At 38.3% G+C, this 21,858-nt stretch overlaps 2 protein-coding genes across 3 annotated transcripts; one reads left to right on the top strand and one right to left on the bottom strand.

Moving 5' to 3' along the window:
• Positions 1-155: 155 nt before the first annotated feature.
• Positions 156-6,738, bottom strand: piga (phosphatidylinositol glycan anchor biosynthesis, class A). The gene is made up of 7 exons (XM_077617901.1): positions 6,524-6,738; positions 5,913-6,382; positions 5,332-5,602; positions 5,131-5,263; positions 3,677-3,809; positions 2,409-2,615; positions 156-1,033 (listed from the first exon to the last, which is right to left on the bottom strand). Exons 2-7 carry the CDS (start codon positions 6,354-6,356, stop codon positions 782-784), a joined length of 1,440 nt encoding a protein of 479 aa, XP_077474027.1. The 5' UTR covers positions 6,357-6,382; positions 6,524-6,738; the 3' UTR covers positions 156-781.
• A 244-nt stretch (positions 6,739-6,982) lies between these two features.
• Positions 6,983-20,466, top strand: appb (amyloid beta (A4) precursor protein b). 2 transcript variants are annotated; one of them, XM_077616409.1, is made up of 18 exons: positions 6,983-7,241; positions 8,600-8,767; positions 8,842-8,971; positions 9,045-9,157; positions 9,333-9,523; positions 10,621-10,817; positions 10,932-11,099; positions 13,777-13,910; positions 13,984-14,058; positions 15,038-15,196; positions 15,265-15,393; positions 15,491-15,590; positions 16,645-16,712; positions 16,784-16,922; positions 17,803-17,856; positions 18,199-18,290; positions 18,667-18,813; positions 19,417-20,466. In XM_077616409.1, the coding sequence occupies exons 1-18, from the start codon at positions 7,182-7,184 to the stop codon at positions 19,516-19,518; spliced, it is 2,226 nt and encodes a 741-aa protein (XP_077472535.1). In that variant the 5' UTR covers positions 6,983-7,181; the 3' UTR covers positions 19,519-20,466. The 2 variants fall into 2 exon arrangements, with proteins under 2 accessions (XP_077472535.1, XP_077472536.1); XM_077616410.1 differs by lacking the exon at positions 10,932-11,099 and having other exon boundaries at positions 6,985-7,241.
• The last annotated feature ends 1,392 nt before the right edge of the window (positions 20,467-21,858 follow it).

Below are 21,858 nucleotides of genomic sequence, written 5' to 3'. Positions count from 1 at the left end.
CCAACAATCTTCCATCCAAAAGCTACATTTTAGGGTCCCACGCCTGGTGCCCAAAGTCAGCCGGGATAGGCTCCGGCACCCCCCACGATCCTTGTTACGATAAGCGGTACAGAAAATGAATGAAGGCTACCTACCACAATGAGCGCAAAACACAATTATGGTTAAAACATTTATTTAATACTTCCCTAGATTTCCAGCAATGCAAGAGTGGAGTGTGTTGTTTTAAACTCTAATGTTAACAGGAAGCAAATTTTGACTACAATCTTAACTGATTTATACTACTGAGTGATCATGTTTCAGTCACCATTACTGGCAGTAAACGAAGTAAAAAAAAATGCTGCATTTTCGTCGCCTGTCGTTTATCCTTTCCTGAGAAGCTTTTATCTCTTACCAGACAAACCTGTCCTGACAAATGAGAATAAAGATCATTATGTTAAAAGTAACACATTATGAGGTATATGAGGTCATAGCCAGGAGAAAAAAACAACAACAAACACCTTCCTGGGTTTGTATAAATATAACAAATGGTGAAAAATAAACAAGAAAAAGGGAGCTATTAATGTTAACATGAATTTTTTTTAGTGTGCATTTCATCAGAAAGCTGACAATTCAACATTTTGCTTTGAAAGCAGCGCAAATTGAGTACTGGCCAGAGTAAGGAAAGTAAAACAGCTTTTTAAAAAGGCCCTTTTAAAATATGTAGGTAAATAAAGTTCAAGTTCAACTTGGCTCGTGCAAATCCTGACAGGAGCAAAGCAAGTGCGGCGAAGGCGAAGCTCACTCAATGTCTCTTTTTGGTGGTGCTTTTTTTGTCACTGTGTTCTTGATTCCACAATGCGAGGGGACCACTGGCATCTGGGGCTTCATCTATGAGCCAATCAGGCAGCCACCAGTTGAGGAACAACAGGAAGAGGAAATCCAGAACTGCCACAAAGGCAAAGATGGAGCCGGCCACAGGGCCGCAATGAGTCCTGAGCCTTCGAAGGCGGAGTTCCAGGGGCAGCACCTCCTCGCTGCGTACTCTGTCGTACACCTGAGAACAAATAAAACGTATTTTCTTTTTATTTTGAGCTTGGCTTTTAAAAATACAGAATTTCTCCAACAGTTTCATCAGGGCAAGACATGACTTGTATTTGAAGTCGTAAAACAATAGGTTATAACACGTGTCAAAGTGGCAGCCCGGGGGCCAAATCTGGCCCACCGCATCATTATGTGTGGCCCGGGAAAGTAAATCATGAGTGCTGACTTTCTGTTTTAGGATCAAATTAAAATGAAGAGTATAGATGTATATTAAATTTCCTGATTTTTCCCCTTTCAAATCAATAATTGTCATTTGTAATCCATTTTTTCTGTGTTTTTAGTTCAAAAATCATTTTCTAAAATCTAAAAATATATACAAAAGCTAAAATAAACATTGTTTTAGATCTATAAAAAACTGAATATTCAGGGCTTTTAATCCAGTTCTTTTAATCCATTTCTAAAAAAAAATCTAAATATTATATCTAAAATGGTCCGGCTCACGTGAAATCAAGTTGACGTTAAAGCAGCCAGCGAACCAACCCGAGTCTGACACCCCTGGGTTATAAAGTAAGATGATTATTCTTAGTTTAATATTTGCAGCGCTTATTTGATGTGCATTCCTATTGTATTCAGATAACTACTGTTTTTTTTTAGACGTGTATGAATGTAAAAAAATGTGAGGCATATGGGCGACATTGCTCAGAAAATGTAATTATTCATTCATAACATTAATTTATTTGAAATTTGAATGATTGATTTTGACCAAATGTATTATATTGTTATATTTATTCATTTTAAAGCAGTTTTTCCTCACAAAACTATGTTCTGAAATTGTGAGAATATAAAAATGCACAACATACACTTTAATATGTATAATTTTGTTTAACTATTTTGGGTTTATTATTTTCATAATGTTTTTTCCACGTTTCATTGAAGTTAATTATTTTTGAATCGTGAGAATGTAAACATAGCATTACATTTAATTGTATATGTTTATTTTTAATAATTTATGACAATTAATTACATTTGTAACTATATATTTTTGGGGAACAAAATGTATTATATTTATTGTTTTTAGTTTACCAATAGGTTTCCACTACTCAGGACACTATTACCTTGATCAGATATACATTTTAAAAAATATATATGTCCCTGTGACCCCCGTGAACATAAGAAAAATGGAAGATAAGTGACTAGAAAATGTGGTTTGATCAACTCACAGGTTACCATGGATGGCAATGGATGTCCATTTCTGTTAAATGATTTAAAAATCACTCACTCAATAGAAGCCAACGGGTTAAGAAAGTGTAACGTCCCTAAAAATAATCATTTGTGTTTACCACATGAAATAATCACTGAATCTTAAGGCGACATTGTGCTCAACTCACCTTTTCAGTCCTTTCGGCTACGTTCCTCCAGGTGTATAGGGTCCGCACCCGTGCGTGAATGGAGGCGGGCGAGGGGACATTGCCGGCACGCTGATTCTCTATAACCGTTTCCAGGCCGGCGCACAGCGAGCTCACGCTCGGCTCGCAAAGCGTGATCAAGTCCTCGGGTAGCACCTCAGGAATCCCGCCCACGCGAGTGCTAACAACCTTGGAACAATACACAGGAAACTGAGTGACATTTTGCATGTACAGGTATTTCCTGTTGTTAGTAAATGTGATCCGGCGCAGCAAAATTAAATTCATTCCAATTTTGGGTGTACCCTGCCTACTGCCCATTCTGGTACTCGGACGTTTCGTCGAAAGACGTTTGGTCGACCGGACGTTTGGTAGAACGGACGCTTGGTAGAACGGACGTTTGGTAGAACGGACGTTTGGTAGAATGGACGTTTGGTAAAACGGACGTTTGGTAGAACGGACGTTTGGTCGCCGGGTTGTTACTGTTGAAACCAGCTCTCAAAATTATAATCATGAGAGAAAGAGAGAGAGAGAGAGTTTAATATCTAAATATCTAATATCAAAATATCAACAGTAAACTCTCTGTCATAATTTGACAGCGAGCGAACCCGACGACCAAACATCTGTTCTACCAAACGTCCGTTCTACCAAACGTCCGGTCGACCAAACGTCCGGTCGACCAAACGTCCGGTCGACCAAACGTCCGGTCGACCAAACGTCCGGTCGACCAAACGTCCGGTCGACCAAACGTCCGGTCGACCAAACGTCCGGTCGACCAAACGTCCGGTCGACCAAACGTCCGGTCGACCAAACGTCCGGTCGGGGCCCATTCTTAGCTGGAATAGATTCCAACACTGCCGCGACCCTCGTGAAGATAAAATGAATGAATTAAATATTGGCAATCATTTCGCATTTTCTGCCTATATCGAGCTAGTGAGAATGTAAAAATCACTAAGATGAGAATGGAATTAGCAAATAACAATGCCCATCTTCCTAGTGATGCTCATAAATAGTTTTTTAACTGTGTGGATATTTACAAAAATTGTAAAGAAACGAGCGATAATTTTTCTGATGACTTTTGATGATGTTACTACTAATGAATGTTTAATTTGATAAAAGAGGCATTTTTGGAACGTTAAATGATTCAATGTCAATTTAGGAAACATATTTTTCAGTAAAATCTCCAACAAATTTTGCAATGGCGGGTCACAAAGAAGAATTTCGTGTATAAAGGGTTTTGGAATACTGCACACCTGCAATCCACAACTAGCGCCCTCCACGATAGCCATGCAGAAAGCTTCAGTAAGTGACGTATTGAGAAAGATGTGACCTTGCACCAGAACTCCTCGGACATCTTTGTGCTCCAGAGGCCCCAACAAACGCACCCTGGAGGGAATACAACTAAGTTCAACCTGATGAGCGCTGATGCGGTCACAGTATTTGGTAGGGGTCTAACAATACATTCATTGGGTAAGATACAACACAATCAAATAAATTCAAACACAAAATTTTGATCCACATGGTAATTTTCTAGTTATGCAGTTTCTTAGAAAAGGGTTTTTTCTTCAAATGTCTAAAATGTGACAGCAAAACTATTGACAATCAATACACCTCCAAATTGGTTTGTATTTGTTATTGCTTTAGAGCAGGGGTGTAAAACCCATCTTTATCATAAGCCATATTGTCTCATTCAGAGGGCCAATTTACCATGATTAACCAAGTAATGGAGAACTAATGGGTTATCAAATAAATCAACAACTATTAATTGATTAATCGTTTCAAAACAATGTTGACCCCCCCCTCCCCAAAAAGTTTTTGAGACCCATAATGGCAATATTCTCTTATTTATCATCTAGTTTTCCCATAAACAATAAATACGGGGAAATATATTAAATATTTACCTTAATTTAATTGACAATGGTTGTTCTTTATTTTTGTATTTAAATTAAACAAAATATCCCCAAAAATATTTCCTCTTTTGCTGTTTATTTTGTTGTTGTTGTTGTTGTTTTTAATATTCCAATTCAATCAATGGCTTTATATGAGCAAAAAACAAAGCTCAAGAACCAGAATGACTCTAAAAAAAAATCGTATAATTCATTGTAATTCTCTATACCACTTGTGTCAAAGTGGCGGCCCGGGGGCCAAATCTGGCCCGCCTCATCATTTTGTGTGGCCCGAGAAAGTAAATCATGAGTGCCGACTTTCTGTTTTAGGATCAAATTAAAATGAAGAGTATAGATGTATATTAAATTTTCCTGATTTTCGCCCTTTTAAATCAATAATTGTAAATTTTTAATCCATTTTTTCTGTGTTTTTAGTTCAAAAATCATTTTGTAAAATCTAAAAAAATATATAAAAAAGCTCAAATAAACATTGCTTTAGATCTATAAAAAACTGAATATTCAGGGCTTTTAATCCAGTTCTTTTAATCCATTTATAAAAAAATATCTAAATATTATATCTAAAATGGTCCGGCCCGTGTGAAATCAAGTTGACGTTAAAGCCAACCCGAGTCTGACACCCTTGGGGTAAGTGATTAAATAAGTGATTTTTTAATTTTTATCAAACACTATAGAATATCCCAATTGGTTTAAAAAAAAGTGGTAAGCTAGTGAAAATATGGCCGGTAAATGTAGTTATTGCGCTGCTATAAATTTTCTGTAGTCTGTAAAAAAAATATCAGGACCTGAGATGATAACCTTACCGGTCATGTAATTGGTATTTCTCCCTCACTTCTTCCAGCACAAGTCGCTTTGGTCCCTCTCCACCTATGAGGAAATGGAGATCCGGATGTTTGAGGCAAAGCTCCGGGATGATTCCGCTGAGAAGATCTATACCTAATAAAAAGAAAAATCTTTGAATTCAGAATAAACTTGAGAATCAAACACTAATAACACGACCATACCTTTGCGGTAGACGAGCCGACTGATCACGACGACGGTGATCCCGTCGTCGCGGCGCTTAGATGGGTCGGGAGTGAAGTCGCCGTGCTCGACCGCATTGGGAATGACGGACACGATCTCCGGATTGAGCGCGGCGCGCAGCACCGTGTTCTCCTTGCTAGTGTATGAGACGCACACGATGTGGTTTGTGTCGCACAGGGACACCGTCAGGAGCTTATTGGTCAACACGGAGCTCACGTCAGCAAAGCCGAACAGCGAGTGGTCAGTAAACACCTGTGGAAATAGATTTATGTTCACACAAATCCAGTTTTTGACATGACACCCATCACATAGATGAACTAAATTCACCTTTTTTATTACCAAAAAAGTGGCATATGCCAGTTACAGCACACTAAGGAGATGCTTCAAAAACCTTTCTGATATTCTAAAGCCATTAATGTTATTTCATAAATGAACTTCAATGGCGGATTATTGACCATTTGTACTGTGGTACTACGGTTGTATAATACATGTCATTAAAATGTAAAAATATTCTATACTGTGTTATAGGAGACATTGTGAATCCAGCGTACGTGCCACCTACCGTGTTGAGGCCCATGGTCTTAGCATGGAACAAAGCATCATGGGCCATGGCAGAGAACGAGCTGTGCGAGTGCACAATGGTGATGCGCTCCCTGACAAACACGCAACGCAGGAGAGGCATACTGTGGATGAAGGTGGTCGTGGTGGACTGGTTGTACATCACTTGCAGAGGTAGGTAGTAGATCTTAAGGCCGTTGGTCAGGTAGCGAATCCCCTTCCTGTGTCCATAGGCATGTGTGACAATAACCACTTTGTGTCCCTTCTCAATAAGACACTGAGACAGGAGGTAAATGTGACTCTCCACTCCCCCCATGTTAGGGTAAAAGAAATCAGACACCATGCAGATGTTGTGCTTCCTGATGGGGGCTTTGATGGTCTCTTTAGGGGTTCCAGAGGCTGCTTGTGATGCAGGCAAGACATTTGCTGACCTCCCTCTGTGGCTCATTCTACTTGCTTGTCAATAAACGTCACCTGTTTTGAAAACAGCAGAAAGAACACACGTGTTATTAAATCTAAACTACTTACGGTAAGCGATCGCATTAGCGTCGCGCTGACTATGAAACCTTCAAAGTTAAACCAATTCGTTTATTCGATACAGTACGGCTGGCTTACCGTTTTGTCTTGTTTCTGCCTGACAAGATGCGGAAAATTCGTTTTGTTGTGTACATTTTTCGTCGCCTTCTTTCCGGGTGGATGACGTCACATAATTGCGACCGGTGCCTTCTGCTGCTCTATCTCCACCTACTGGCAAAACTGAGTATGTGCACCTTTATAAATACGTTATAAATAAATACATCAACACTTCACATTGTAGCCGCGTGGTTATGCCCAAAATATTATTAAAATTGGAATAATTAAAAATGACTACATGTCCACTTCTCAGCCTTTATAACAGTTTAGCTGTCATTTTCAAACGTCTTGAATATTTTTTAACAGAACTTTCTAAATTCTTATCAGGGTCCGTAAACAGCTGTCTCATTAAAATTACATAGCCAGTTAACGCAATTGTATGTGATTTCCCAAGCCTGGATTAATATAGTGGAACTCCCTCCTCCACCCTTCCGGTTCTCCCGCCCTCATCCGAACCCACCATCGACGGCCTCCATCCGTCACGAAGGAGGAAAAAAACAGGGAGGAGGGATCACCAGGATCAGGGATCGCTTTATCCGCCACGTCCGTGTCAAACCAGAACGCGTAATTTATTGGGATAACAAGCCGTTGTTTTCTAACGGGACTTCGCCAAGAGGACGTTTTTTTCCAGCAGGTCGTCATGGGGGGACAGACGGCATTTGTGCTATTACTTGCGGCGACCTTGGCGTTTTCATCCGAGGTGAGTAAAAGCGGAATAAGCCCACCACCATCACGACCATCAACTACGACAGCCTGTGGCTTTTCCAACCAACGGCGCCATTCTATGGCGAAATAAATAAGACGAATGTGGCTATTACGTATATATTTATTATGATCGTAACAACGTCATTCTTTTTCAAAATAAATTTTAAATAGGTATTTGAAACATTTATTTCCTTTTTAGTTTGTTCCTCTTCTAGTCTGATGATGCGCCAGCTGTACAGTTGAGCACTGATTTACCGCATACGATTACCACTGTTACAGGCCTAAAGCCCAACTACGTCGATTTTTTCCCATTAAAAACATTATCATTTTAATAATGTGTTTTCTTGTCGAATAAAATAGGGGTGGTTGCTTGTTTGCCTTACGCGTAGGTTTAAATGGACAGCTAGCCACTGCGCATAGTTTTACATTCATGAAGCTAATGCTTGTTAGCATGTGGAGCTAATTGTTGGGATCAGGAAAATGCCACAAGTCGCGTCTAAGGAAAACACAACAGAGGCCTCGTCATGTTCCCAAAATCGACCAAAATGCTGGGGCTATAAATATCGAGCAATTGTTGGCACCGTTGCAAAACTGTCAGAAGCCATTTGAACTGGAATGTTGTGTATTTCTGACACTAGTAAGATGGCGCCTCTTATTTGCGGCTGTTTGGCTCCAGCTCAAGGAAGAATCAAACACTCGACTGCGGTCTTTATAAAAAGTGTCTTATTCTGCCATATCACTCAATATTGACACTCCTACGCCATTTAGGAATGCTGTATGGGACATGGTTAATGTCACTTGCATTCCAGATTTTCAATGGAATCCCTTGAGAGCCATTACAAAACATCCATCCGATATTAAATTTTTATTTTCTCAAACTTATTTTAGTCGTTGTTATAGTTTGTAGAGGTGTTGAACTGAACTGAATCAAATTGACAGATTTTTTTAAAAACACCTTGGTTATCTTTGTCTCATGAAAAAGATTTCTTATAATGAAGCAGAGCAGGTATTCACTATTTAAAACTAAAGTCCCAAGAGCAAAAAATAATGGAGCCTTCCTATTTTTTCCCATGTGACATCCAGCAATTTCCTGCTATTGTGTGCATTCAACCCAATAGAAACAACTGGTCACTACACCATGACAGAAAATTTACTGTACAAATCTGCTTATTTGCCATTTGTGAAAATGTGACAGAAGATGAAATGCTAGGAATTAACTTTATTTGGTTTCAAGACCGTATGAGTGAATCAAAAATATGTTTAACTATTTTTAATGATTACATGATCAATCATGCAGACCTTTCCTTCATTTTTTTGCTTAGATAGCTCATTATTGTTCCTTTCTTTATCCAGGTGCCTGCTGATGACTCTGTGGGGTTGCTGACTGAGCCGCAGGTGGCCATGTTTTGCGGCAAGCTAAACATGCATATCAATGTGCAGAGTGGCGACTGGGAGACGGACCCCTCTGGCTCCCGGAGCTGCATCGACACCAAGGAGGGCATCCTGAACTACTGCCAAGAAGTATGGTTGAGTGAAAAGACGCTAAGCAGATAAAAAGGCAGGAAATACTTCAAAAACTGCATGTTTTCCACCAGGTGTATCCAGATCTTCAGATCACTAATGTGGTGGAGGCCAACCAGCCTGTCAGCATCCCAAACTGGTGCAAGAAAGGGCGCAAGCAGTGCCGCAGTCATAATCATATAGTGGTGCCCTACCGCTGCTTGGGTATGCACACTTCAGGTGTTTGATAAATCAGTGTGTTAAGTCTACCGCTAAATGAAGAAAAATGTGTTTTCAGTGGGCGAATTTGTAAGCGATGCACTGCTGGTTCCTGACAAGTGTAAATTCTTGCACAAGGAGTTTATGGACCAGTGCGAGAGCCATATGCACTGGCACGGTGTCGCTAGAGAGGTACGTCAGTGTGTGTTAGCCACCCACTGTCAATCTTATGCTATTATTTTGTTTGCCATCTGCTGGCCCGACATGCAAATTTTAAGATGTTTTCTGAATGGCAGACAAAGGAGAAACAACAATGACATCGGAATTATGTGTTCATCTCTTTTCGTATTTTTTTTTTTACCCTCAGTCCTGCAGCGACCGCGCGACCAGTCTCCATGACTACGGACTGCTGATGCCTTGTGGTATTGACCTTTATCGAGGAGTGGAGTTTGTGTGCTGTCCGATGGAGGTCGAGCAGAACTCTGACAGTGCAGCACTTGACGGCGAAGAATCAGACGTCTGGTGGGGCGGAGCTGCACTCGAAAACAATGAAAACAGGTAATCCTAACTATTTTTAGGTTGTCTGTGGTGTCTCTTTTGAAATTTAACTGTGTATGTGACTGGAATTGTACACTTTAAAAACTGTTGTTTTGTCTGAATTAGTATATGATCAAGTTTAGTGCGTTAGGATTACTGTAAATATTCTGTCAAATCAAAAAAGAAACTCCAGAGAAATTAGTATCTGATCATCTAGAACACGTGTCAAAGTGGCGGCCTGGGGGCCTGCTCTGGCCCGACGCATCATTTTGTGTGGCCCGGGAAAGTAAATCATGAGTGCCGACTTTTTGTTTTAGGATCAAATTAAAATGAAGAGTATAGATGTATATTAAATTTCCTGATTTTCCCCCTTTTAAATCAATAATTGTAATTTTTTAATCAATTTTTTCTGTGTTTTTAGTTCAAAAATCATTTTGTAAAATCTAAAAATATATTAAAAAAGCTAAAATAAACATTGTTTGAGATCTATAAAAAACTGAATATTTAGGGCTTTTAATCCAGTTAGTGCCGAGTTTCTTTTTTAGGATCAAATTAAAATAAAGAGTATAGATGTATATTACATTTCCTGATTTTTCCCCCTTTTTAAATCAATAATTGTAATTTTTTAATGATTTTTTTCAGTTTTTAGTTAAAAAAAAATTGTAAAATCTAAAAATATATATAAAAAAGGTAAAATTACAACATTGTTTTAGATCTATAAAAAACGGAATATTCAGGGCTTTTAATCCAGTTCTTTTAATCCATTTATGAAAAAAAATCTAAATATTATATCTAAAATGGTCCGGCCCACGTGAAATCAAGTTGACGTTAAAGTGTCTGACACCCCTGCTCTAGAATGAAATAAGAAATGTTAGTTGCTTTGACTGTTCTCAGTGATGTCATCATTAATCATTTTTATTAAAAAATACAATGACAAAGATATAAAATATCAGACAAATGTAACCTGAGTAAACATAAAAATCACTGCCAGCACTCTCACTTCAAAAATACGTTTAAATTTGAACATTTAAGTTGTGCAACTCGATTTTGTGAATTGCGTGTAGACCGAAATTAGTGAAATGACCAAAAATAAAAAAATGAATGCCATTCCTTCACAGCATGGCAGAAGAGTCAGACACAGAGCCCGCTGAGGAGGAGGAAGAGGATGATGAAGAAGCCGACACTTTTGAAGGAGATGAGAATGATGAGGACCAGGAGGAAGATGACGACACGACCTTAGATAGGGATAGTGACGAGCGCAATGTCGCCACGACAAGCACCACCACCACTGAATCCATTGAAGAGGTCGTCCGAGGTAAAAAGAAAAAAAATCTTGTTATTCACATTTTTAATCCAATCATAACTATTCATTCCATTGCTTTATTTATTCACAATTTTTATGTTGTTGCATTCGCGTGTTCGGTCTCAGCCGCTTGTTGGGCACCTGCCAAATCGGGCCCGTGTCATGACATGCTGGAGCGCTGGTACTTCATACCCGAAAAGGCCCGCTGTGCCCCCTTCCTGTTTGGGGGATGCGGGGGCAACAGGAATAACTTTGATTCCAAGGAATACTGCCTCGCTGTCTGCAGCAGCTCGTGTAAGTGGCGGGACGCAGAAGCGCCCCAAACCCGGGTTGTCGTCGACTCTCTCAAGCCTGACTTCATTGACTCGCTCACTTTAGTACTCACATTTTTTTTCTTATATTCTTGACTCATCTGAGGGCTTGTCGAGGGGTTCATTTTGTTACAAATTCCGATAGTTGAATTGCGGTAGCTAGCATAGCAGCTTGTTCATAGCACACTTTGGATATCGATTCTCTTGTAATGGCACCATGTAACGGGCGACCGCTACTTCTGCAAAAAAATCCACACACTGCCAAATGTAGTTGGCTAGCATCGTGTTAGCAAAGCTCTTTGATTGAAACAAATTGTGGACATCCGATCTTTTAAAATCCGTCAAATCTCTCATGGCTAACCCTAATTCTTAAGCGATAATTCCTACGTGTCTGTGGAAGTTGACTAGCAGAATGACAGCTTGGAGAGAGATAATCTTTATCAGATGCTTCATTGTAGCAAATTATGGATATATGTTCTTTTGAAATCTGTCGTATCCAATGGCTAACTTTAAATCCACATAGTGCCTAACTGACTTAGCTAGCAGCGTGCTAACACAGCAGCTCAGTCGCAGCAGATTGGCTGCCGGTTCTTTTGAAATCTGTTAAGGCACTCATGGCTAACCTTAATTTGTTCTTCTGTAATGGCGCCAAGCAACAGACTTAGCCATCTTTGGTTATAAAATCGTGCTAGCATAGGATCTTTGTCATAGCGAATTGGGATTATCCTTTTTTTAATTTTAAATGGCCATCAAACCTTGTTCTTTAGTAATAATTTATCTTTGACAATAAGGTGGCATGTACCTGGAACTAACTGACCTTTGTACAGAATTAGCCAGTAAGCTAAAGGGGTTGTTTGTCATTGTGACAATGCACTCAAAAGCACACTCTGCTACACAGGAGAACTCATGGTGTCGGATAATAAAACACTTGCGATGGTCGTTAAAGACTTTAAATGCAAGTGGCAACTTCGCCGTGACAATAATTCACAATTTCGCCTTTAAATATATTAATTCATCAACCGCCATTGACGACGATAGACGTCTCAACCTTTTTGACCCGGAAAGTTGGGAGTCTATCTCCCTCAATGGCTGACATTGCTTATAAAATAAAGTCTCCCAAAGTAGAGAATTTAGAGTTGCATTCTTTTTGTACAACAGTCTTGCTAATCTTATAATCAGATGCAGATCACGCGGGGGCTCATCTCATTTGTCTTCTTGTCTAAGCGGCCAGTCACACTAACTGCTGCTTAACTCCGGCATGTGAGCGCTTAAAATCTGGAACATTTCCCTGCACGTGTTGGCATGTCTCAATTTAATAGTACTTTGACTTGGGATTTTTCATTGTGCTGCTGACGAGTACATTTTTTGGAGGTTTTGTTTGACATTCGCCTTGTCAAGCAACTTTATCAAGTACTCTGCCCTTATCTCCCAGTTTCCACATCTAATATACGCACATTTTGTACCGTACTGGGATACTAATCCCTTTTCTTTCCATCCTAACAAGATTTCTTTTTAAAGGTGTATGATAGGGCAGCCACAATGAATTAACAAATATTTAGAAAACTTCAAAATTGTCCTTGTCTTCTTGTTTGACCCTTTAACATGTTCGATATTTAATTACCAAAAATCGAAATATTGTTGTTGGTTTTAAAATATATATATTTTAGGGAACAATAAAAAACCAAAATATTCTGATTTACTTATTTTAATGTTTAGTTATTAAAAATATTAAATAAAAAATTAAGGGATCATAATATTCTCTATGAATAAATTTGTTTATTTGTATTTTAATTTAATAACTAAAACGGTCATTTATATGTTATTTATTTTAAAACAATATATATTTGCCACCCAATGGGGCAGTGGTTCTTCCGCTTAATTTCGGTGTGGGCAGTGTGGGTTCGATTCCCACTCGGAGGCGGTGCCATTATTCTTGTGAGTGTTAGTCTGTTTCATTGTGCCCTGCGATTGGGTGGCGACCCTTGTGAGGATACTAAGCGGTATGGAAGATGAATGAATGAATAATATATATTTTGAATAATCCAACACTAGGTATTTGCTGCATTTGAAAATATAGATTTTATTTTTTTTTTAAAGGGGAAAAAACTTTAGTTTTTCTTTGTCTAGAGTGTCCCTAGTGAAATATTATATTTGTAATTCATTAAAATGAGATTTTTGTTTTTAAATAAATTTTCTTTTCTCTTGGAAAACAATTACAAAGTTACATGTATTATATTAATAATCCAATTCTTCAATGCACATTCCCAGCCATGATTCATTTAAGTGTAAAAAATACATGAGCCGATTCGTTTGTTATTCGTAAAAATAACTTATGGTTAATCAACTATCAAAATCATGATTTGTGCCAGCCCTAGAGTGTGTACACCTTCCTTTGCGGCTAACCTGTGACTGTATTTCCTCCCAGTTCGAATCGATTGGACAACTATCGCCGTCCATGGCAGCCAATTAACTAACATTCACTATAAAAGTGATGGTGCATAAAATTGCAGCCATCGAGGAAATATGGTTTTTGTTGTGAATTTACAGTGTGTCCTCTAACACCCTAACATTGTATCCTTGAAACACGACGATACGTGTTGTTCTTCCTCACCACTGTTTTTTAAAAGCTTACTTTCACATCTATTTTATTATACCATTAGTGCCCACCATGTCGCCCAGCCCCCCGGACGCCGTAGACCAATATCTGGAGTCCCCCGGCGACGACAACGAGCACGGCGACTTCCAGAGGGCCAAGGAAAGCCTGGAGGCCACACACAGGGAAAAGCTGTCTCAGGTGTGTGGTGTGACTCTATAACTGTTGCGTGTGTTGTGTCAACATACATGAAATGGTGGCTCTTAATCTGTAGGTGATGAAAGAATGGGAGGAAGCTGAGAGGAAGGCCAAGAACCTCCCACGTGCTGATAAGAAAGCTGTTATTCAGGTAACTTTGCAATTTGGCACAGCTGAGAGCTAGTATGGCAGATTTGTTGTAGCTGTTTTGTTCAATATTTTCTGTTTTAAGTCTTTATAAAACACTTATTGAAGTTATTGGCTGCTATTGACGGCGCTAGATTTCCAGTCTATTTTGACTGGGAGGAGAAATGAACTAGCACCGTCAATGGCATTAAAATTCACAACCATTCTGCCAGTTTAAATTAATCGAACATGGACATCGATCATTGTTCATGGCAGGCAATATGTCAATAATAACTTACATTAAAAAAAATCAATAGCTCAAACAAAAAGATAAAATGGCAAATACTCCCTTTTAATAAATTTTAAAATGATTCATTTTAAAATTTACTTCTAAAATGCTGTTTTCCCATTTTATTTAATATTTTATTTCATATATATATATATATATATATATATACATATATACATATATATACACATGTATATACATATATATACACATATAGACACATACACACATATACACACATATACACACGTGTGTGTATATATATATATATATATTTGTGTATGTATATATTTATTTATTGTTGTTATTAAATTTTATTTATTTGTTTATTTTATTTTTATTTTTTTTACAGAAATGTATAGAAAAAAATGTTTCTATATGAGACTTAGCGTCCACTAATGTGGAGATCAAATTTTGGGTCAGGTGCGTCACAATTGTATACTAAAATATTGTAGGTCTGTTCTTCGTTTATTTTTATTTTTTATAAAATTCCCCCCAAAATGGAGCTTATACTCTAGCGTGAATTAAGTTTGTTTATTTTTCTTTATTGTGCATTTTTTGGCTATTGCGCTTTATATTCGGGGGGCCACCAATAGTCCGAAAAATACGGTAAGTATTAAAACAACAAGTTATTGTGATAAAGCTAGATTCTATGTCTATTTTTGGTGTGGATGCAAGATTATAAGAATAATGTGTGATCAACTGCACCTGGCAGCATTTCCAGGAGGTAGTGGAGGCCCTGGAACAGGAGGCTGCTGGTGAGAGACAGCAGCTGGTGGAAACTCACATGGCCCGCGTGGAGGCTCTGCTCAATAGCCGCCGACGCATGGCTTTGGAAAACTACCTTAACGCTCTGCAGGCCAACCCCCCACGGGTAGGCAACAATGTCGTACTTGTCTAACATCTGGGGCCTGTTTATTTATTTATTTATTTTTTAACCAGCCACGACAGGTACTGAGTCTGCTGAAAAAATACGTTCGGGCCGAGCAGAAGGACCGCCAACACACGGTCAAACATTACGAGCACGTAAGAACAGTCGACCCCAAGAAGGGAGCGCAGATTCGGCCTCAGGTTTGTAACCAAAAATTGTGCGTTAGCGTTGAAACGGCTCACCTGTTACAGAAGAATGCGACATGTTTTCATGTTTGTTTGTTTGTCTGTCTGCCAGGTTTTGACTCATTTACGCGTGATCGACGAAAGGATGAACCAGTCCCTGGGTTTGCTCTACAAGGTTCCCAACGTAGCCAACGACATCCACAGCCAAGTCTGTAAGTTACCCTAATATTGCCTTCTAACCTTTTATAGGGCACACAATTGCTGCCATTGACAGCACTAGAAATCCCAACTTTTTGGACTGGGATGAGCGAATTAATTTTTTGTGAAATCCTGTTTTCTCACAGAAATGTACTACAGCGGTACTTCTACTTACGAACGACTCCAGATATAAAATATTCAGGTTTCGAAACGCCTAAATGGGAAAATGTTTTCGCAGGATACAAGAGAAATTCAAGTTGCGGAACACAATTTCTTTAAAAAAAAATCCCCAAAACATACACTTTTTGTATCTTTTACTTTATTTTGAACTTGGCATAGTGATCTCCCAACACCCCGCTTGTCTTCATGATGCTTTTCCTGTGCCTTTGACAACCGTTCGTCGTCATAAAGTCATAATACAGAATTTTGTGAGTTTTACTCACTTAATTTATTACTTTATTCTTCATTATTCATCACAGGCTTTCAAGAAACTTAAACTCTTTGGAGTTCATAGTGATTAGTTGTGGAGTTCTGTGTTTACGTGCGTTTGCTCGTATGTTTTTTCAGTTGCCAAATGTTTGCCTCCTCTCTTACATACGCACTCCCCCTTCAACAACAATAAAAAATGATTTTGCTTTTATGTATTATTCATTTCAATTGCTTAATTTCTTTAAAAACGTTTTTCCTCATTTTTTTTTTTTTTTTTCCACATCTTTCATCCAAAATTGGTATACTTTGATCCATTTTTAGGGGTTTAGTTGGTACTTTTGGGGACCTTTCAACAGATTTGGGTTTTTACATATAATGTGTGTCTACTTACGAAATAATTCCACCACTTCTGTAACCATAAATTCCATAAGTAGAGGTACCACCGTATGTATTTTTATCTTCTACTATTATGTGTAAAACAGTTTTTAATCCGTTTTTGCTTCACAGCATAATTGAGCCAATTCCAAGAAAATCAAGATTTTTTGAATACATTTGAACAGAAGGTCCCAGTAAAAACAGATTGGGCAACTACGGTCGTGAGTGGCAACCAATGAGCTAACAAAATTTTTGTTCCAATAGCCGTCATCGTGCAGCGAGCTCAGGCCGAGCTGTCTCAACAAGTGTCGTCCCTGCAAAGCGACAGCAGGGTGAGTTGAATAGTTACACGCTCACGCTTCGAGCCGGCACACGTCAACACGTCTTCCGTGTCGGTAAACAGGCGGACGGCAGGGTGAGCTACGGCAATGACGCGCTCATGCCCGACCAAGCATACAGCTTCGCTCCGATGGAACCCGGCCTCGACGGGCTGGGTTTCATTCACCCTGAGAGCTTCAACCAGCCCAACACGGAGAACCACGGTAATACACTTGGCCCTTATACTCTACACCAGTGTTTCCCAACCACTGTGCGACTGTTAGGATTTTTCTCCAAATAATATTTAAATCTCCTAAAATTACGCAAAAATTTATGCAAAAAAAAATGTTGTGCTCACACAGACATTACGTTACCAAAAGTTGACGCCCTAGAAACCAAACAACTTCCGGTTTATGTTAGAGAAAAATAAGCAACAAAAGGACTGTTTCACAATTTGAATCTTGTAATAGCACAATCTATAATTTAACCTTCATGTTTTGTTTTAATCTTGAAATAGTTCAATTTTAATCTCTTTATATCCATATTAATTTTGGTGTGCCGTTGGAAATTGCAAGAAGTCATACAATGTCATGAGAAAATTAATATGGGTATAAAGAGATTAAAATTGAACTATTTCAAGATTAAAATCAAAACATGATGAACGTTAAATTATAGATTGTACTATTACAAGATTCAAATTGTGAAACTGTCATTTTGCTGCTTATTTTTCTCTAACATAAACCGGAAGTTGTTTGGTTTCTAGGGCGTCAACTTTTGGCGACGTAATGTCTGTGTGAGCACAACATTTTTTTGCGTAATTTTATGAGATTTAAGTAATATTTGGAGAAAAGTCATAAAATGATCCGATTAAAAACATTACATTACTTAATTTTGCATCACTCGAACTGGAAGCTCGAGAGAATTAACCCCAGACATCAACTTTTGCTGACATTAGGTCAGTGTGAAAATTAGATTTTGGAATAATTTTGGAGCTTTATGTGATTCCTGCTGATAAAATTTTGATGAGAATGACTATTGTTAATATAGGGGACAGGATATAGTTTTAAATGTTTTGTTGACCAGTATTTTCACATTTCTCTGCAGTTGAGCCTGTGGATGCCCGCCCTCTTCCAGATAGAGGTCTACCCACACGGCCTGGTATGTTCTTGGGTGGAATCAAGTTGATTATTAAATGTGTAAAAAAACATTGATGGAGAATGATTTTATATGTATAAACTGAAATGTTAGCGAATTAAGTGGATTCATGCTAATGAATGTGGAAATACGTTGACGTTGAATATTTTAAAATGACGTGAAGTTCCGTTAAATGAGTGCATATAAAATGGAATATTGATTGAGGAGCAATAATGCATGATATGAAAGAATATTGATGTAGAATACAGTAAAATGATGTGACAGTAGGAACACCTGTTTGCAACACGCGATATGCCGCGGAATCATTTGTCACGTTGTTTGTGAACGCCATCTTTATTTTTCAAGTGTCTGCCCTGAAGCCCGAAGAGCGGCCCCACGTGCGCCTGGAGACTGAGCAGAGGCAAAGTACTGGCTACGAAGTCCACCATCAAAAACTGGTAATGAATCGGAACGCCATTGGATGACTCGCCTTTCAACGATATCATTTTAGATCCAACGATCGCTTCAATATCAATATCTATCGAGTGTTTTTGGTGTTAAACTTGATGTCTAGTTTTCCTAATTGCTGTTTTGTGCTCTGCATTTTCAGAAGAAAAAAAGAATATTGAATATGTCTCTTAGTATTACTTGATTGCAAATGTTTAATAGTTTTAATTGTATGCTGGGAAGGTTATATTTATTAACATTTTTTTTACTTAATATAATTTGGATTTTTACTAAGTAATTTCACATTCATAATTTTGATTTTTATTAAGTAATTTCACATTTATACGCAAGTTCTATTTTTGTAACGTTGGGACGTTTAAACTGCAGGTGTTTTTCGCTGAAGATGCGGGCTCAAACAAAGGTGCCATCATCGGGTTGATGGTGGGAGGTGTCGTCATAGCGACCGTCATTGTTATCACCCTGGTGATGCTGAGGAAGAAGCAATACACTTCTATTCACCATGGCGTCATTGAGGTAAAATTTCCAATTGAACTCAAAACGTAACGTCTGGAAATTTGTTGTGTTTTACTGACATTGTTTTTTTCGGATTGACTAAACTATATTTTGACTGATTCACTTTTGGTTTTTTAAGTTAAAGACCAGCTAATGTTCCGTTTTTAAGCAACACTCCATTTTAAAGATATTTTGGTTAAGGTTTCAAGTAAAGATGTTTTTTTGTTTGCATGTCAATTGTTTGGATTAGATTAGATAATTTTATTCATCCCGTATTTGGGAAATTTCACTGTCACAGTAGCAAGAGGGTGAGATTTATTTATTTATTCATTTAAAATTAAAATTTCTCACACATTGTGAAGATAATTTCGGAATAAATAGTACTTTGTACAGTGTATGTAGGATTTTTTTAATCTTATACAAACAAACATTTTCAACATTTATCCCATTTTTTCATATTTTTTCTTAGATATTTATTGGCTGTTTTTCATGTCAAATATTACCTTTTCTCTCATTAGTATTTTAGCCTTTTTTGTTTTTGCTGGATACACAAGATAATGGTATTATTGCCCAATCATATTCCATTTTTTTAATGATATATAAAAACTGTTGTTTGCTGTTTAGGTGGACGCAGCGGTGACCCCCGAGGAGCGTCACCTGGCCAAGATGCAGCAGAACGGCTACGAGAATCCCACCTACAAGTTTTTTGAACAGATTCACACCTAAAAAGAAAAGACCCCCATCCCACCCTCGCTCTCTCACAGGCTCTGTTCCATTCTCTGCTCCCATTTGTTGAAGAAAAAGAGAAGCGAAGACATTTTTAGTTGGAAGCAAATGTGGAGCAAACCCCCCCTCAATCGCACAAAGTAACACTAAACAAAGTGAGACAAGGGTTTATTTACCCTGCACATTTTTAGCCAATCACACAACACCCCTTTGGCAGTGTTTGTACCGATTTGTTGACTGACTATAGCTATACAGTATATACCCATATAGTATATGAATATTATTACAGCATTGTGCTAGCCAGCTATTTGAAGCATCCAACATTTCAGGTTTGTTTTATCTAAAGAAGAATTATCATTTTTTTCGCCATGTAATATAATGAAGGAGAATTAGCAGTACATATCGTGCATGGCCATATCGACAAGTCCGATCTGATCAGATTGTTTAGCAGGATTGTACATTTCTGGTGTCTTCTTTGTGATCTTGTGCGATATGAAGATCTTTAAAAAGTATATTTAGAATGTGTTTTTTTTTAAAGCTCATCTCCCCACGCTTCACTGTTGTGTTAGCTGCATGGGCAAAAGAAAAAAGGCACAAATACCTACTATATGTAATATATGAAGTGTAATAGTATCCGAAAGGAAGATGATTGTGTTACTGTTTGCGTTTTATGCACTCTGTCTTTGTCATTTTGGGTCCACGGTTGAAATCCCTATCATTCCTGATAAATCATTCCACTGCAGCTTTAAGTCATTTAGAACAGAAGAGTCCATTTTTCCCCCCCTTACCCCTTTATGATACCAGTTTTGAGCCTTCAGTCGTGTGGTAGATGTGTTGAGTCGTCACCTCTATAATTTGTTGCCCAAAAATGTGTTTTGTAGTTACATGAAGAACCATTTGCTTAACAGTTTCTACGGCCACCATACCATGAATAAAATTTTGAATGTATGTTATTTGACTCTTAAATTTGGATGCATTTACCTTGTTCACTTATTGGCAGTCATTGAAGGTGATAGCTGCCAGCCTCTCCCAGTTCAAATTGATTGGACATCTATTGTCGTATATGGCAGTGAATGAGTGCCAACAAATCACTATCTATCAAATTATTTGAATATTATGTTCACAGTAGATAAATCCTTTAGACCAGGGGTGTCAAACTCATTTTTGGTCGCGGGCCACGTGGTAGTTTCGATTACATCCGGAGGGCCATTTTGTCTTCCAACTCGGCTGCCAAAATTAATCGATTAATAAATTGACAGATTTCTCGAACGTGCTAATCGATAGATCATTTTTGGACATTCAAATTAGTACAAATTGTTTGCAATTATTGATTTAAAATGAGGAAACAGGAAATAATCTACAATCTTCATTTGCTTCATTTGTATTTGCTTCTTTCCCACAGCCATCAGGACTCTAAACTGCAGTAGCACGACACACAATCCCCTCTGTGTAACAACTTCGGGGTGAGGAAAGATGAAGGACGTTGGGCGGCGATCTGCCTCCTGCTGGCTGACTAGGTAAGTAAGGAAGACAGTGGGAGGTAAGTGATCCATTTTATTCTTTGTTGGCATCGGTGAGGCAAACCTTTCGCAGTCGCCGGGAGGTGGTTGCGCTCGGGAGGTGATGCGATGTATCCATCACGGCAGAATGCCAGCAAGTCTGAACTATTACTTGGTTGGGCTATTGCCTGAGAAAAGTGCACTTTGTGGAGAAGCACCTTCAATTTCGCCATACGCAGCTGGGTATGATGACAATTAGGCTTTTGTCTAGTCAATGATGATGACAAGCCTAAGTCTGATTTTATCTATTTATTTTTTATTTAATTTCATCATAAAACAGAAAGTTGGCACTCATTTACTTTCTTGGGCCACACAAAATGATGCGGTGGGCCAGATTTGGCCCGCGGGCCGCCACTTTGACACAGGTTCTAACCTAACCTAACTCCGTGTGCTTTAGATATTGTAGACCTAAAAATTGTCAAAATTCACTTTTTAAGCAAATATTTTAGTTTTATGTTTTAAAGAAAATGAGTCTTTAAAATAACAATTTATAAAAAGCCAATCAAATCATTTGATTGCGACAAGCACTCCCTGTAAAAAAGAATTGGACCCCGTCACTAAACAGCAGCTGATGAGAATTAATTTTTTTATCTATCCATCACATTAGTGTTTATTTATATGGGATGTAACATGTTACCATGCGTAACCGGCTGCCATTATGATTAGATTGTTGAAGTATATTAGATAACTCTATCGACTGTCCATAAACACTTGACATTGTTAACCTATTAATTGTTCAAATCCTTTTTTAAGGGTAGAACTTCTTATTGTATTTTTATGT

Source organism: Stigmatopora argus, chromosome 13 (genome assembly GCF_051989625.1).
Source record: "Stigmatopora argus isolate UIUO_Sarg chromosome 13, RoL_Sarg_1.0, whole genome shotgun sequence".
Lineage (NCBI taxonomy): Eukaryota > Metazoa > Chordata > Actinopteri > Syngnathiformes > Syngnathidae > Stigmatopora > Stigmatopora argus.
Note: the sequence above shows the minus strand (reverse complement) of the source record. Positions and strands in the feature narration are given on the sequence as shown.

What these genes read in the sequence shown, in the direction of transcription:
- appb (XM_077616409.1), top strand. Translation starts at nt 7,182, where the DNA reads ATGGGGGGACAGACGGCATTTGTGCTATTACTTGCGGCGACCTTGGCG. An exon ending in CGCTGTCTGCAGCAGCTCGT is followed by an intron (nt 11,100 to 13,776) that starts GTAAGTGGCGGG and finishes TTATACCATTAG; the next exon opens with TGCCCACCATGTCGCCCAGC. An exon ending in GCCCAACACGGAGAACCACG is followed by an intron (nt 16,923 to 17,802) that starts GTAATACACTTG and finishes ATTTCTCTGCAG; the next exon opens with TTGAGCCTGTGGATGCCCGC.
- piga (XM_077617901.1), bottom strand. Translation starts at nt 6,356, where the DNA reads ATGAGCCACAGAGGGAGGTCAGCAAATGTCTTGCCTGCATCACAAGCA. An exon ending in TCGGCTCGTCTACCGCAAAG is followed by an intron (nt 5,264 to 5,331) that starts GTATGGTCGTGT and finishes TCTTTTTATTAG; the next exon opens with GTATAGATCTTCTCAGCGGA. An exon ending in GCGCTAGTTGTGGATTGCAG is followed by an intron (nt 2,616 to 3,676) that starts GTGTGCAGTATT and finishes TATTGTTCCAAG; the next exon opens with GTTGTTAGCACTCGCGTGGG.